The sequence below is a fragment of the Populus trichocarpa genome, chromosome 1 (genome assembly GCF_000002775.5).
Source record: "Populus trichocarpa isolate Nisqually-1 chromosome 1, P.trichocarpa_v4.1, whole genome shotgun sequence".
NCBI lineage: Eukaryota > Viridiplantae > Streptophyta > Magnoliopsida > Malpighiales > Salicaceae > Populus > Populus trichocarpa.
Window position 1 is genome coordinate 43,392,823 of NC_037285.2, and position 16,483 is coordinate 43,409,305.

The window sequence follows — 16,483 nt, forward strand, 5'->3', positions numbered from 1 at the left end:
GAAAATTTTAATTAATTATTTTAAATGAAAATTAACAATTTCATCTGCATTGCTAACATATTAAATTACTGACATAATAATAATTAAAATAAAAAAGAGCATTTTGATTAAAAAGTAATTAATTAATTTAGTTTTGATGTTTCATGGTGTTGCAAAATTGAAAAGGAGTAAGTTGTTGTTGGTACTTTATAATATATTATATCTATATTTGGTGGATAAATTTGTTTTATATTTTCTAATCTGTGTTCATCATTTTAATTTTTAAAGAATTTTTTTTTGTTATGATTGTGGGTTTATTGTGAATAATTACTGATAGGTGGTGAATTATAAAACAAAAAAATTATTGAAAACTCCGACAGAATAGACAATGGAAAGACAAAACACTTTATATATTAAATAAGGGTGATCATGCATGATTGATTTGATCTTTTGTTAAAGCTCCATTTTGCCTTGGAAAGGAATTCAAAGGCATAATTAATGAGGGAAACTACATGGTAACTCATAGGATCCAAACCATACCTTTTCTTTTCTTTGCAAGTCGGGAACCTAAAATTAGTTGGAACGGCCGGATAGCGGCAAACAGATTTAGGGGGCGTCGTCAAACATGGATTTGATAATTATCGCCTAACAATTAAGATGTTGATGCTCGACGTTATCTGATTAAAATGTCTGAACCCTCATCGCCTCTAATTCTTACGTGAGGCATAATTCGTTAGTTGTCACTAATGGAAATTAAGCCAACTAATCTGATCCGTATGATCACTGTCATTAATTAAGGTTTGGACAATAGTCTTATATTTTTCTAATCCAATTACTCCCGGCCTTCTCATTCAGAGGGTTTGGACATAAATATCCTGATTAGAAAAATTAAAATTTCAATAAATATCCAGATTAGAAACTGGCATGCATATTCGGTAGAAAAACATGATCATCCTGTCTGGTGGACGAAAAAGATTGTTTTTTATAGGGAAAATCAGCTCAAAATTAAATACATGAAAAACCCTAATGGATAAACTCTTATTATACAGCAAATAACATGTGTTCTACTTTGTCCGTGGAAACACCGCTAGGCCCCACACCAGTGCCCCTTGAATTCTTCCCTTGCCATGTCCTACTTTCATCTTTCGGTCCCCATTTCACCACAAACTCTCTGCAACTCCACTCCATATAATATACCACCTTCCATTTTCTCACCTCGCAATTTTCTCACATTCCCTTCTTCTCTCTTTCTGCGATCTGCACTTGTTAAGAGCCCGAGGATCTTGAACAATCTTGATTCTTGAAGCTCCATTTTGAGTGAAGAAGAAAATAATGGTGCTTCCTGCATCAAGTTCTGGAAATCCAATGCTCTCTCTCAAAGTGGCTTTGATATCAGCTGGGGTGTTATCTTTAGCGGTGATACTAAAGCTATCGGTCCTTTCAGTAGTAGCAGATTTTGCAGTCTCTGAGCTACCTATCATGTACTCCTCCGTTCTTTCTTGGCTTCAGCCTCCTTATCTTTACTTGGTCGTTAACTGCATAATCATCTCTATTGTCGCCTCTTCCAAGCTTCAACTTCAAAAGCCAAGCCAAGAGCAACAAGTACCCTTGCCATCATCAGCGGATATTATTGCCCCTCCGGTGCAGGTGGAGAATATTTCTGTTCGTGCAAGAAGTGATTATGATAATGATGCTGCTGTTGTTTCAAGTTATCAATATGGTAGTAATTATCAAGATTCGGATGTGGACTGGAAGGCTGCGGCTGTGGAGGATTGTACGGTGAAGACTATTGGGGTATATGAAAGGGAAGAGGGTGGTAAGGCAGCCCCATCTATGGAGTTCTTGTTTGAGAAAGAGAAACCATTGGTTTCTGCAAGATTGGGTCGCAGGAAATCTTTGAAAGCAACTCCTGAAGGTAAATTCTCCTTTTTAATTCTTACACACAAAAACCAAGATTTTAGCTACTAATTGCTTATGAATTAGCAAATACTATGCAGAGTTCCACCAATTACTATTACAATTTGTTTACTAGATTCCCAATATGCATTTCTGAATGTTTGGGGCCAATATATGTCATGGGATTTTTATTTTTACAACGAAAAAGCTGCTTTGAAATAAGCACCTCTCTCATCAGCTCTCACAAACAAAACAAAAAAGAAATTATTTTTCCTCCTGACCCTCTTAATAATTCTTTTTATTATCTCTTAATTATTTAAGTTACGAGTAAAAGAGGATTAAATCCATGTAATTATGTTACAGGATCATTATGCAATAAATCCATAGAAACCGAGTTATAAGATCCTATAAGTTAACTTGGTGATTCGTCATTCCGTACCGAGTCTTATAACAATGGAGAAACATGAATCAAAGTTGCAGATGATTATGATAATCATAATGAAACATTGTTGGGTAAATTCTTGTTTTAGGTAATGGGAAAGCACCAGCACCAGCAGCGTTGGGAGTGTCAAAACCAAAACGGTACGACACGCTGGAGAGCACGTGGAAGACGATAACGGATGGCCGTCCGATGCCACTAACCAGGCACCTAAAGAAGTCCGACACGTGGGAAACACACGTGCGCCGAGACAGCACCCGCCCGCCAAAACTGACGAAGAAATCTGAGACTTTTAACGATAGGAGCAGCAGCAGCAAGCCAGAGAAGCTAGCTCGGAGTCCGCAAGGGTCAGGGAAACTGATCGGTAGAGAACCTTCACTGGGTCAGGACGAGTTGAACAAGCGAGTTGAGGCGTTTATAAAGAAGTTTAACGAGGAAATGAGGTTGCAAAGGCAGGAGTCTTTGAACCAGTATCAAGAGATGATTGGTCGTGGAGCATATTAGACCTTGTTTGTATTGCCATCTTCTCTTGAATGAAAGGGGTAAGAATTAAGAGAAGAAAGGAGGTGATTTTAGGACCGTCCAATGTTGGTAAAGGAACTGATCACGGATTAGACGTACCTTACAGATACAAAACAACAATGTATTATAATTAATTTTAATTTAAACCCCATGTATTCCTCTCTTTTTAAGAAAAATAAAATAAAATGGTACTGTCCCAGTTTTTATGTTGGATTTGGAATTACTTATTACTATAATAAGTAAAATCTTCAAGTTGAGTAGCACATCTACTTTTTAAATAGTGCCTTTTCTCATCTCTTCAACCTCACTACCAGAAATTCGCTAAATACCAACGGATTTACCGACGGAATATTTTTGTCGGTATTTTGAGGTCGAAATTACCGACGGAACATTTCCGTCTGTAATTCAGTCTGTAATTACCGACGGAAAAGTTTCTGAATTTAAAAAAAAGGTGGGTCTAATGTTTCCGACAGCCCGTACAGTGCCCGTACAGTGATGTAACCGGTTCGCCGTTTAAATTGCCGACGGACTCACCGAGGGATTTGAAATGGCAGATCCGTACGGTGACGTGTCTATGTTTCCGTCAGAATCACCGACGTAATAACCGACGGAGTTTCCGTCGGTGAAACCGTCGGAAAAAGTTAATATATGACAGCTCTGCCGACCCTCTCCTCCCCTATTTCTCCTTCTTCTTCCTCATCCCAACTCTCCCCATCTGCAAACAACCAGCCCCCCCTCCCCCCCAAAAAAAAATCTTCCTCATATCAGCACAACAAGTTATATTTCTTGAAGTTTTGTGGTCACAGCATCCGTGTTCTGATTTACCGACGGATTTTATCAATTTTTGTAAGTAATTCTATCTTTTTAAATTTTAACATTTGATTAAATGTCAATTTTTTTTTTTTAGTATATGTATTTTTTAGTAGATGTACATGTTTTATTGTTATTTCTCAAACAAACTTGTAGTATATGAATGTATAATTTTGTACCTGTTATGGTTTGTTTTAGATTTTGTAAGATTGTATTTGTTTGTAAATTGTTATTTCTTTATGGAATTACCGAATTACATGTGCTATTTTGAAATAATTAATAGCTTGCTTAATAGGCCCGTTTAAAGTTTTATCAATGGTACTATTACGGAGTGGTAATTTCTGTAAATTTATATATTTTAATTCGTATGGACGTTGATAAATGATAATGAATATTTAATATTTATGAGAAGTTGTGATTGGTTTGTTGGATAATCTCGAGGTAAAGTAATATTTTTACAAGTTTATTTACCTAACTTAGTTAATTAATACATGATGTCATCATAATTTTATAGAGGTTCGATATAAGTCATGGATGATCGTTCATGGATGTATCGAGATTCACCCCAAGGATTGCGGAGGATGGATTATTGTAATGGGGTTCGGGGTTTTATTAATTTCGCAACATCTATTCCCAGAAATTTTACTGGAGGCGGTATTAGGTGTCCATGCAGGAAGTGTGAAAATAAAAAATATATGCATCCAGATGTTGTAATGATGCATCTTCTACACAAAGGGTTTATGGAGAATTACCAGTGTTGGTATGCACATGGAGAAGTATTTGTTAGCGAGAGTGAGAGGAGAATGGAAGAAACGGTGGTTGGGTCTACTTCTAGTGCTAGCAACGTGCATGAAACGACAAATGACAACACTAATCCTTACAGAAATATGGTTATGGATGCAATAAGAATGAATCAAGGTAATGGCAGTTAATGTCCAATCATAGAAGAAGAACCTAATGTAGATGCAACTAGGTTTTTTGATTTGTTGAAAGATTCTGACGAACCATTATGGGATGGCTGCACGAACCACAGTAAATTATCGATCGTAGCACAGGTGTTCACCATCAAGTCAGATCACGGGTTGAGTGAGGCCGAGTATGACAAGATTATTGAATGAGCAAGAAGCATTTTACCTGAAGGGAACAGGCTGAAAGAGAACTTTTATGCTGCGAAGTCCATGATGAAACCCCTCGGTTTAGGATACCAAAAAATTGACATGTGCCCTAACTTCTGCATGTTATACTACCTTGAAAATGCTGAGATGACCGAGTGCATGACATGCAGGCATTCCCGTTACAAACCTAGAACTGGCGGGGGAAAGACTCTAGTGGCATATAAAAAACTTAGATACTTCCCGATCACACCTAGATTGCAGAGGTTATTCATGTCACCAAGGACTGCTGAGCACATGACATGGCACCAAGCACACCATGCGGTTGATGGAGTGATGGTTCATCCTTCTGACGGCGAAGCGTGGAAACGCTTTTACAGTGTTCATCCTCACTTTTCAGCTGAATCAAGGAACGTGCGTCTTGGGTTGTGTACAGACGAATTCAACCTATTTGGGTCATTTGTTGCTCCTTATTCTTGTTGGCCGGTCATACTCACAGTTTATAACTTGCCACCGGGAATGTGTATGAGGCCGGAGTTCATGTTTTTATCTACTGTCATACCCGGTCCAAGAAGCTCGGGGCGGAATATAGATGTTTGTCTTCGACCGTTGATTGATGAGTTGACGCAGTTGTGGTCCTCCGGAGCTCTGACTTATGATATATCGAGGAAACAAAATTTCCTTATGAGGGCGGCATTGATGTGGACTATCAATGATTTTTTAGATTATGGAATGCTTTCTGGTTGGAGCACTCATGGGAAACTCGCATGTCCATATTGCATGGAAAACAACAAGGCATTCACGCTAGCAAATGGAGGTAAAGCTTCTTTTTTTTACTGTCACCGTCGCTTCTTGCCACTTCATCACAGGTACAGAAAGAACAGAAAAGATTTCTTTGTTGGCAGAGTTGAAAAAGATGTTGCATCCCCGCGTCTTTCTGGTGAAGAATTGCATGATGTTGTCTCAGAGTACGGTGACATTGTGTTTGGCCTTCAATCAGGTAAGCAAAAGTTTCCTGGTTTTGGTTTGACCCATAATTGGGTAAAGCGATCTTTTTTGAGCTTCCTTATTGGAAGACCAATCTGCTCCGCCATAACCTTGACGTCATGCACATCGAAAAGAACATGTTTGAGAATATTTTCAACACCGTCATGGATGTGAAGGGGAAGACAAAGGACAACATCAAGGCTAGATTGGATATAGCTTTATACTGTAACCTTAAAAATATGGAGTTGGTTTATGATGAGTCACGGGTCGCAAAACCAAGAGCAAGCTTCGTGTTAGAGAAAAACGCACAACTGCTAGTCTACAAATGGCTTAAGAGTCTGCGTTTTCCGGATGGACATGCATCGAACATATCAAGGCTGGTTAATATAGAGGACTGCAGATTGTATGGAATGAAGAGTCATGACTGCCACGTGTTTATGCAAACACTCATCCCATTAGCTTTTCGTGATTTGTTGCCAAAGGGAATATGAGATGCACTCACGGAGATCAGTCATTTCTTCAGAGATATATGCTCCAGCAAGTTGAATGTTGATCACATTGAGAGGCTTCAAACGAATATCGTCGAGACACTATGCAAACTTGAGATGATATTCCCTTCATCATTTTTTGACTCAATGGAGCATCTCCCTATACATCTACCGTTCGAGGCAAAAGCTGGAGGACCGGTCCAATATAGATGGATGTACCCATTCGAACGGTTAGATATTACAGTTGCAATGTAATTCATATATAAAAGTATTTTATATGTTTTTCTTAATTGAAAATACTTGATTAATATTTCAATGCAGGTACTTGTTTAATCTCAAGAAAAAGGTTAAGAACAAGGCGCATGTTGAGGCTTCGATATGTGAGGCCTATATTGTTAAGGAGATCTCAACATTTATCTCGTACTATTTCGAACCTCATCTGAGAATGAGAATCAATCGCGTTCCACGGCATGATGATGGCGGTGAAGTGCCTTCCAGTGGGAACTTGTCAATATTCTTCAATACTGGACGACCCACACCTAAAAATGTCGTAAGAGGAAGATATTTGTCGGAAATAGAGTTCAAACAAGCACACAACTATGTTCTATTTAACTGTAATGAGCTGAGACCTTTTATTCAGTAAGTTTATACTAATTAAACTTTGTTAGTAATATACTGTTAATTATATATTGTAATATCATACACTCATTATCACTTGCAGGCAACATCGTCAATATTTGCTCTCCAATAACTCACAGCTGACCGAATCCCAGATCTTTCAATTACAAGATGAGCAGTTTGCCACGTGGTTCAGAACACATGTAAGCACTATCACAAACTCATTCTAACTTGCAAAATTACTGTACGTATGCATGTCATTACGAGATTCTCGTTCATTTACTGTTTATTGATGTACATTACATACAAGGTTTATCAAATGGGAAGGAGTGCACCTAAGTCATTGTCTTCACTAAACCTGGGGCCTGAAAGAAAATGTAAGTGCTACAACGGGTATTTTGTCAATGGATATGTTTTCCATAATGAAGAATACGGGCAAGGAAGAAAGACATACAACAGCGGTGTTTGTGTTAAGGGATCCACTAGTAGTGAGTTAGAAGTTGACTACTATGGTAGATTAGAAGAGGTCGTCGAACTGCAATATCATAACGAGCAGAATAGTGTTTTTATTCAAATGCTATTGGTATGACACGACAGACAGAGAAATCAGAGTTGATCCGCACTATGGTCTGGTCGAAATCAACTCAAAAGCTAGACTTCACAACATAAACGATGTCTTTGTTTTCGCAAAGCAATGTCAACAAGTTTATTACACATACACCCCTTCATTTAGAAAGGATCGATCACGAGTGGATTGGTTGTCCGTTTTAAAAACGAAACCCCGGGGTCGTGTCGAGGTTGTTCAGGATGAGAACGAAGACACAAGTGTGCGAGATGAAGTCTTTCAAGTTAGTGAGGTGGTTGAACCATATCGAGTTGCTCCTTCGATTGAATTGGAAGAAAATTCAAATTTCCGTGTTTTCGATGATAGTCTTGTTGATGTTGACGTAGAGGAGTTAAATTTTGTTTTGAGCTCTAGCGGACAACCAAATATCGATGTAGAAGATGATATTCATATTGAAGATTGCGATGAAGGTGATGACAATTCAATTGATGACGAAGAAGAAGAAAATTCTGACTAACTACCAAAATGAAGCCCTATGTAAAACCTTTTTTTTCATGTAATTTAGATTATGAATGATATATAAATTTTGAAACACAAAATATTTATTACTTGAAATAATTAGTTGAAATGCCACAATTATGAGATAATTACTTGAAATAATTATTGATCATGGATGATATATTTTGTGACATGTAATAATTACTTGAAATGCCACCACATCCCGACGGCCACACCGACGGCCTTAAGTCCGTCGGCATTTCACAGAGAGTTCGAAAACAATTACTTGAAATGTCACCCGATCACCGACGGCCACACCGACGGACTAAGTCCGTCGGCATTTCACAGAAAGTTCGAAAACAATTACTTGAAATGCCACCCGATCACCGACGGCCTTAAGTCCGTCGGCATTTCACAGAGAGTTTGAAAATAATTACTTGAAATGCCACCCTATCACCGACGGCCGCACCGACGTATTTAAATCCGTCGGTAAGTTGTCGGCGGGTCAATTTTACCGACAAAATTACCGACGGACCGCGCGAATTTCAAAGGGTTGTGCATTAAATGCGCCTCTGACCGTGTCATATTGCCGACGGAATTACCGACGGACCACGAAAAATATGGAGGGTCATTAAAAATTTTGGTGCGAAATTCAAAATTTACCGACGGATTTTTAACACATCACCGACGGAATAAATTAAAATAATAATTAATTTTATATCCGTCGGTGAATCCGTCGGTAAAACTGCCATATAAGTTCAAGTGACCGCCCGTTCAGTTCATTTTTTCTTCTCCTTCGTTTCTCACCTTAAGAATTTGATTTTTTTCCTCTCCATTCTTCAAAGCTTTCACCTCCAATCTCTAGCAAGTTTTCTTCATCATCTTCATCAGTTTAAAAGGTTAGTGTTTCCTCTATTTCATTTTACTTTAATAGTTTTTTTTTGCTATTTTTTTGGTTATTTTTCTTGTTTTGGTGTATTTTTTGTAATGTAGACAAAGTCTATAGTTTTTTTTTTGCATAATTCATTGCTAAAGTCTATAGTTTTTTTTTTTTGAATTTATTGAATATTTTTTATTGTTGTATTGGCATAATTATTATTAGTTAATTTGTTGAATATTTATTTTTAATGTTGAATTTACCATAGAATTAGTAATTGAATATGTTGGAATAATTATTAATTTCACTTTATTATTGCATGATTTGTGTTTAATTTTTTCCATTTATTTTGATTGTTATTCTAGAGTTTTTTTTTTTAATTTATTGTTTTGTTGTATTGGCATAATTATTGAATAATTACTTGAATTGTAATTTTTAATGTTGAATTTACCGTAGAATTAGTAATTGAATATGTTGGAATAATTATTAGTTTTACTCTATTATTGCATGCTTTGTGTTTAATTTTTTCCATTTATTTTGATTGTTATTCTAGAGTTTTTTTTTTATTTATTGTTTTGTTGTATTGGCATAATTATTGAATAATTACTTGAATTGTAATTCTTAATGTTGAATTTACCTTAGGATTAGTAATTGAATATGTTGGAATAATTAGTATAGATTGGGTAAATTGGTTGTGGCTATTGTTAATATGTGCAGGTTTGTGGATTTAGGTAGTATTCGGTATAAGGGAGGTGCTGTCGAATTTTTTTTTTACATTTGAATTTAATTATATAATTATTTGTATCAAATTGTGTAGATGCGTAGAATGAAAACCAGAGCTGGTCGCTCAGGTGCGGTCGCAGCTAGTTCGTCTAGCAGCGAGGATGATATTTCCTTAGGTGCCTCTCAAGAAGAGGCACCTACACCACCTGCGCCGTCAACTGATGCTGCCTCTTCCAGCGGTACTTCACAGCGCAGAGGCGGCGTGCCTTCGCAGCGGAATCAATTTACCCGCAAGTACGAGGCACAGTGGAAGGACGACCTTTCAATGTAAGTTTGTTAAGGTTTTAGTTTTTTAAAAAAAAAATTACAACATAATTTATGAAGTAATCACTATTGAATTTATTTCATTTATTTTCAGGTTCACAAACATTGAAGCCGCCCGAGTAATATCATCGGCATTTAAATCGTCGATGGAGATTCCATTGTTTCAATGGAGTCAGATATCCAAGCATCCTGAATTGATGCCTCAAATCAATGCATGGTTTAACAGGTTTGAGATTGGTATTAATTTATAATTTTCAGCTTATTAATATAATTGTAAATAAATTATTATTTTTATTAAACTTGTTTATTTATACACAGCACAAATTCTGCTGGGACATTGAGCATAACACTGTTGTGAGGAGGGTGTGGGAAAATCACGCGGCAACTAGGTAAGATCAAAAACAATACAGGATTTTTTTTAGACAAAAATTTATGTTTCGAAATGTAATTTTTGGTTGCGTGAAGTAGGTTGCGTGATTTTTGGTATGAAGCACAGAAAAAGGCAAAAAAAACCGCGAGGGATAGGGGTTTCCAAGGCTGGAACGATGTTGCGGTTTGGAGAGATTTCAAACCGATATACATCCTGGAAGATATATGGCCGCACTATCTTGAGCACGTGACGTCTGAGCGGTTCACACGACGCTCACAGTCCGGTGCTTGCAACCGGAATCGGCCAATTCATGGCGGGGTGACAACGCACACTGACGGCTTCGTTCCGTTTGCTGCACATGCGAAACAGATGGTAAGATTAATTTAAATGAAATATATCGTTAAATTCAGTTGTTGTTAATATATCTTTTTTCATTGTAGGCTGCGTCTCTTGGACGTGAGCCGAGCCCGATGGAGCTGTTTGTGGAGACGCACGTGCGGAGTCAAGACCGCCAGAAGGGAGCGCAACAGTTCGTTGATAACCGTGCTCAGCATTTTGTGGTATGTTTGTTCAACCATTTTATTTTGTAAGTTATTATGTTTATTGTATTGAATATGATGATTACTTTTTTATTTTATTTTCAGGAGACCTATAATAATCGGTTGAGGGAGAGATACGGAGACGATACTTTGACCCATCCGGAATTCGATCCGGATTTGTGGATGGAGGTTGGCTCGTCAGGTGGACCCGATAAAAATCGGGTTTACGGGCTCTCCAACACTACGGCCGACAACTTGCGGTCGACCCGTAGTGTTTCAACCGTTGGGAGCTCCCAATCAATATCGAGCTCCCAATGTAAGGAGTTCGTGGCTTTGCAGCAACTCACCGAGAAATACGATAACCTAAAAGCGGAGTACGCACAACTCAAAGCGTCTCATGCACAACTCAAAGCGTCTCATGCACAACAAAAAGCGGAGTATGAAGCGGCTCATGAACAGCAAAAAGCGGCTTATGAACAGCTTCACGAAATGATTATGAAATTGTTAAATAGCGGAACATGTGCGCCTAATCTTTTTTGGCCGTATAACCACCAGCCTCCGCCAGGATCTCCTCCTCCTCCTCCAGCTCCATCATCTTTATATTAATTTGTAATCAACATTATTTACCTTTAAAACTTCATTTAATATTTTTCTTGAAACATATTCAGTTTGTAATGAATATTATTTAACTTTTTTTTTTATGTTTAATATAAATTTTATTTGCATAATTGGTTTGTATTACAATTAATTTATATAGTTTTATATTATATATCCTAAATAATTTTTTAAAAACAAATTAAGAAAAAAACTATTACCAAGGATTTTACCGACGGATGAATTCGGTCGGTATTTTAAACACTCACCGACAGACTTACCGACGGAATTAATCCGTCGGCATTTAACAGTAGCTTCCACAATTACCGACGAATTTACAGACGGACATATTCTGTCGGTATTTCATACACTCACCGACAGATTTACCGACGGAAAATAACCGTCGGTACATCACAATATACCGACGGACTAAAAATCCATCGGTATATTTCAAGCGGGAATCTTTTTTTTTTTGCGCTCAAATTCCGTCTGTAAACCATCGGCAAATGGTTTTTGTTTTTCCGACCGATATAGCGACGGAATGGGGAATCACCGACGGACGTAATCCGTCGGTGATGACGTCGGTAAAAAAATCACCGACGAACTGCTAATCACACACCGACGGAATTTTTCCGTCGGTAAAACTATGAAATCTTGTAGTGCCTTTTCTTTTTTATCTTGTTAATGTGATTTTTAATATTACAGTAATAATTGTTTTTTAAAATATTTTTTATTTAAAAATATATTAAAATAATATTTTTTATTTTTTAAAATTTATTTTTAATATCAACATCAAAAAAAAAATTTCAAATTTTTATCAAATGCCATTTGGGCATTTATTGGATACACGCATGGATAGTAAAATATTCTATACTAATAAGGGTTGAGAAAACTAAAGCATTTGTATATAAAATGAAACTATAATCCATTTTTTAGTTGAGATAATGTTCATCATTGTGCAAACCTGTTCTATAGTGGCAAATATGCATTTTTTTTAAGAATAATTGAATAACAAATTCCTTGCATGTCTTATAAAACACAGCATATAAATGTTCACGATTTCTGTAAATGTTTGATTGAAATGTTTTGATATTCGGTTTACTTTGATGAGATGTGAATTTGATTTCCAAGGCTCCATTAAGAAGACAATTTGGCCAATGTGGATAAGAAAATAATATATATACACACACACACACACACAGTGTACACACACGCCATGACAAAATAATAATAATAATTTTATTAAATAACAACACTAGTAACGATCTTGGTTGAGAAATGATATTATATTACATTGTCAACGTGTATTTAAGTAACAAGTACTGACCAGCAACATGAGCGAGCTCGATCCTGCTGTATGCAAGTTTCCAAATGTATAGTAAGTCTATACAGAGCCTGAGGATGGTAAATCTACATTGCCATCGTGGGTGGGAAGAGCCTATCCAAGAAAGTGTACACGCCCCCTCCTAACAAAAGTGCACCACTGCCAACCAATCAAATTCAAACATGTATCAGAAAGGAGACTCCAGGGAACCTAAGACCTGAAAATACAAGCTTGTGACATGCATGCAGTTCAATAAGATGGCCACACAATGGTGCGAGTTCCATATGACAATAGACCGATCAACATGGCCATATATACCGTCAAATTGTTTAATGAATTGATGGATTACGGGAGTCAGAAGCAGTAGTTTGCCTGTCATAAAATTCAAAGCATAAAAGATTCTCTAATAATACCTCATTGGATTGATCCATGCTGAGAACTTGCGGAATGACAGCAAGCTCTGCAAATGTAGTTAGAGGTCAGGTTTTCTAAAAATGAAAATGAAAAATCAGAACAGAAGACGACAAATTAATCCCACTCCAATAACAAACTTATACCTGTGCTAAGCTACTACTAGCACCGCTAGTTACAGGAGTTACAATAATTATGCATTAGGCCCAGGACCAATTCCAGGCATTAGCACATAGCTGCACATAATGTTGATTTAACTGAAATAATGACTGTATCCCCAGCAGTAGAAAATCAAGTACCTGCAATGCTCCAGCAAAAGAAGCTGCAAGAAGTAGAGGAGCAACATAGCCAGTTGTGTATGTTAAGAGTAAGCTGCCTCCTACGACTGGATCCTGTTATTGACAAATATGCAAAGCAAACAAAATGAGCCTTCAAAAATGAATTCGGGATACAATGCACCAAGCATTACTCTGAATATAACTAATCCATTACTCCACTGATGTTTTCCCTTCCTTTCATTTTCTTTACCTTTCCATGTAGCATTTCAGTGTGAACATCCACTCAAAAAGTCATCACTACAAGCCCTTCAACTTTCCAAACCTTCAAATAGAATTTGCACTGAGCATAGAACTCTTTCTTTCCTCTAGGTGTACCAGTAAATAAAATATTTCGGGGAAAAAAAAACTCTCCCAATGTGACTGATCTTTTACGAGTTTCAGATAATGAAGAAGTTTACATGAAACAAAATAACTGCAGTAACTAATCCCAACAGCGCAAGATTAGTTCTTCCAACAAAAAGGCAAAAATTTGTGTTTTATGACCGGCAAGTTCAAAGTAGTACATTTATGCATTTGCATATGTGTCTGATCTGCAATCTTAAAAGAACTTAAGCTCAATAGGACTCAGAGAACTCTGGTAGTTTTAGAATACCTTAGATGCAGCCACATATCCCAGCAAAGTGGCCAGCACAGGTGTACTGCAAGGTGAGGCTGCTAGTGCAAAAGTAAGCCCAGCTAAATATGCTTGCACACCTAGAATGTCATACTTCGATCTTATTCAAAACATTGAAGAACATGCAGAGAACACAGGTCACCTTGATAATGAATAGTTGACAAATTGCTTAGAGTAGAGAAGGCCAATTACTTGATGGAAAATTAGCAGCAGCAGCACGGGGATCAAAGTTGTTGAAAAAGGAAGGTAGTTGTAATTCAATAACCTGCACAAAAAGAGCCCATAAATAGGAGGGAGATTTAGATAATAGACAGTCAAATAAAAGAAAGTCTATCTGCAACTGAACCATTCAAAAGCCATCTCTGAAACACTGAAAAATCCATCATCAAGTAAAAACCCTAAAACTTGTGATGCACATAAATCAAACATCAATCAAAATATATCATCACCTCAAGAAGATTTAGACCCATAATAACAGCCAGACCAGAAGCAGCCAAGGGCAATCCTTGTCCTATCTGCCCATATGTCTTTCCAGCAAACGAGGCTGCTATGCCTAGAAGAGCTAGTGTAGTTGCCAATCCCAAAGCAAATGCAATAGAATCCCCAACAATCTAACCAGAAACACAATCAAACATGTTTGAGGCTTTGAGCACGAAATATGTGTGAGTGCATATTTGACCATCTGTGTGTGTCTGGTGTGTGCAAGAAAGTGAGACAGAGAAAGGGATATTTGCACTGCAAATTTTCAGTGCTCCGAGAGAAGGACCATATCCTGCCACAACATGATTTGTATAGTCTTGGTGGTAAAAAATGCCAACAACATCTTTGACTTCCTTTTCTACTCCAAATATTTTAAAATCTTTCCATTTCATTCTTTAATTCTGAACTAATTTCAAGATTTGCAATTTGAGCTCAATGTGTGAAATAAGAAAGTAAGGGAAACATAAAATGCAGATAAGCCGTTTAACAAGTCATAACCTCTGCCCTGCTCTTTCCAGAGCCAAATGCTCCTGCATGATCCAAAAAAGGCCGAAATCAAGTATCAGAGCTCATAAGAGATGCAAAAGAGTGAAGGAATATTACAAAATAGTAGTATAAATCCATTCGCTGCCAAATCTACATCCAACAAATACTTACCAATGTAACCAAGGGTCAACGGTAAAACACTTAATGTACAAGGAGAAAGGCTGGTTACAAGCCCTGCTCCAAAAATCACTGCCAAACTGTAAAGCAGAATAAGCAGTGAAACACAGTGCATAAGAAAAAAGCAGTAATAAATTTTCAGAAATATGATAGCAAATTGAAGGTAAAATTGTAGAGACAAACCTAGTAAAACTGAGTGCTGATAACTGGTCTTGAACAGCTTCATTAGCTTGTTGCCCAGATGAATATAAGAAACCTCCAAACCAGTCCCCAATGCTTCCATCAGCCAAAGTATAAACAGAAGCAGCCTCCTCCTAACTCAAAAGGAAAAGCAAATTGAACCCTTTAGCTTACACAAGCGATATAATCTGTAAAATACTCCAAAAATAACACAACCAATTGCGATACAAGGACACCGAATATGAAAACTTCAAGATAGAAATAGGTAAAAAAAGTGTAAGTATAGGTATGCTTATTGAGAGAAGTGAAGAATTAAAGGGAGCGAGGAACTAATGGTTTGAACAAAATATGAATCAAAAGCTTCTCTTTGGCTCTTTCTCATGTGGCCAGTTCAAGCACACAGACAGCATGGATTCTTACCAGTACTTTATCCAGAGTTACAGCCTTTGCCATGTCTATCGCAACCAAATTTGAGACTGAGAAAGCACAAATAAGAAAAAAAAATTATCATCGCGAATACAAGCATACAAACAATTGTGAACCTCTAGATCAATTAACACAACCCAAAAAAAAAGAGAATATGACCAACTAAATTCTTCAAAAGTCTCAATATTAAGAAATTCGATTAAATCCACTTGCTCTACATACACAATTAAGTTGAAAAAAAAAAACTCTTATTCAGTAATTAAATCAGGTTGAGGATTTAAAAAAGAAAAAAAAATCATAATTACGTACCTGCTATGGAACTAATAATAGTGTTAATTCCAAGGCTGCAATTCCTATCCTTCTTCGATAAAGAAACAAAATCTTCTTCCGTTTTGGAGGATTTGCTACTCATTCTGATTGCCGCCTTATGTTTCCTTGCTAATTACACAAATAAATTAAATATTTTGTAAAGCCAGCAGATAATAAAATGACCTAATTCGAACTCACCATTATTGCGTCCCTGGTTGACACGACAGTAAGTAGCACAGTGGTTTATAAGCAAGCTCATTGCTGTGAAGGTGAGAAAGGGGAGTATTGAAGCTCTTCAATGATGTTTGGTTGCCGAGAAAGTGTGAGAGAAAAGGAAAGGAAGATTTTGGGGAGCGGGAGATATTTCTGGTCTCTTAGATGAATTTGTGGCGGCTAAG

At 37.1% G+C, this 16,483-nt stretch overlaps 2 protein-coding genes across 3 annotated transcripts; one reads left to right on the forward strand and one right to left on the reverse strand.

The window, feature by feature from the left end:
* The first annotated feature begins 946 nt into the window (after positions 1-946).
* On the forward strand, positions 947-3,047 carry LOC18095649 (uncharacterized). The gene is made up of 2 exons (XM_024607487.2): positions 947-1,894; positions 2,406-3,047. The coding sequence occupies exons 1-2, from the start codon at positions 1,312-1,314 to the stop codon at positions 2,816-2,818; spliced, it is 996 nt and encodes a 331-aa protein (XP_024463255.1). The 5' UTR covers positions 947-1,311; the 3' UTR covers positions 2,819-3,047.
* A 9,511-nt stretch (positions 3,048-12,558) lies between these two features.
* LOC18095650 (cytochrome c-type biogenesis ccda-like chloroplastic protein) lies at positions 12,559-16,483 on the reverse strand. Of its 2 annotated transcripts, none has more exons than XM_024603413.2 (12): positions 16,284-16,483; positions 16,086-16,214; positions 15,771-15,826; positions 15,354-15,481; positions 15,165-15,250; positions 15,006-15,037; positions 14,477-14,638; positions 14,220-14,292; positions 14,007-14,107; positions 13,376-13,468; positions 13,079-13,125; positions 12,559-12,824 (listed from the first exon to the last, which is right to left on the reverse strand). In XM_024603413.2, exons 1-12 carry the CDS (start codon positions 16,342-16,344, stop codon positions 12,752-12,754), a joined length of 1,041 nt encoding a protein of 346 aa, XP_024459181.1. In that variant the 5' UTR covers positions 16,345-16,483; the 3' UTR covers positions 12,559-12,751. The 2 variants fall into 2 exon arrangements, with proteins under 2 accessions (XP_024459181.1, XP_024459174.1); XM_024603406.2 differs by having other exon boundaries at positions 15,354-15,484; positions 16,284-16,482.

Coding starts and splice junctions, on each gene's coding strand:
- LOC18095650 (XM_024603406.2), bottom strand. CDS start 16,344: ATGAGCTTGCTTATAAACCACTGTGCTACTTACTGTCGTGTCAACCAG. Junction 15,251..15,353: donor TCAGCACTCAGTTTTACTAG/GTTTGTCTCTAC, acceptor TCTGCTTTACAG/TTTGGCAGTGATTTTTGGAG. Junction 15,038..15,164: donor GTTGACCCTTGGTTACATTG/GTAAGTATTTGT, acceptor TGGATCATGCAG/GAGCATTTGGCTCTGGAAAG.
- LOC18095649 (XM_024607487.2), top strand. CDS start 1,312: ATGGTGCTTCCTGCATCAAGTTCTGGAAATCCAATGCTCTCTCTCAAA. Junction 1,895..2,405: donor TTTGAAAGCAACTCCTGAAG/GTAAATTCTCCT, acceptor TTCTTGTTTTAG/GTAATGGGAAAGCACCAGCA.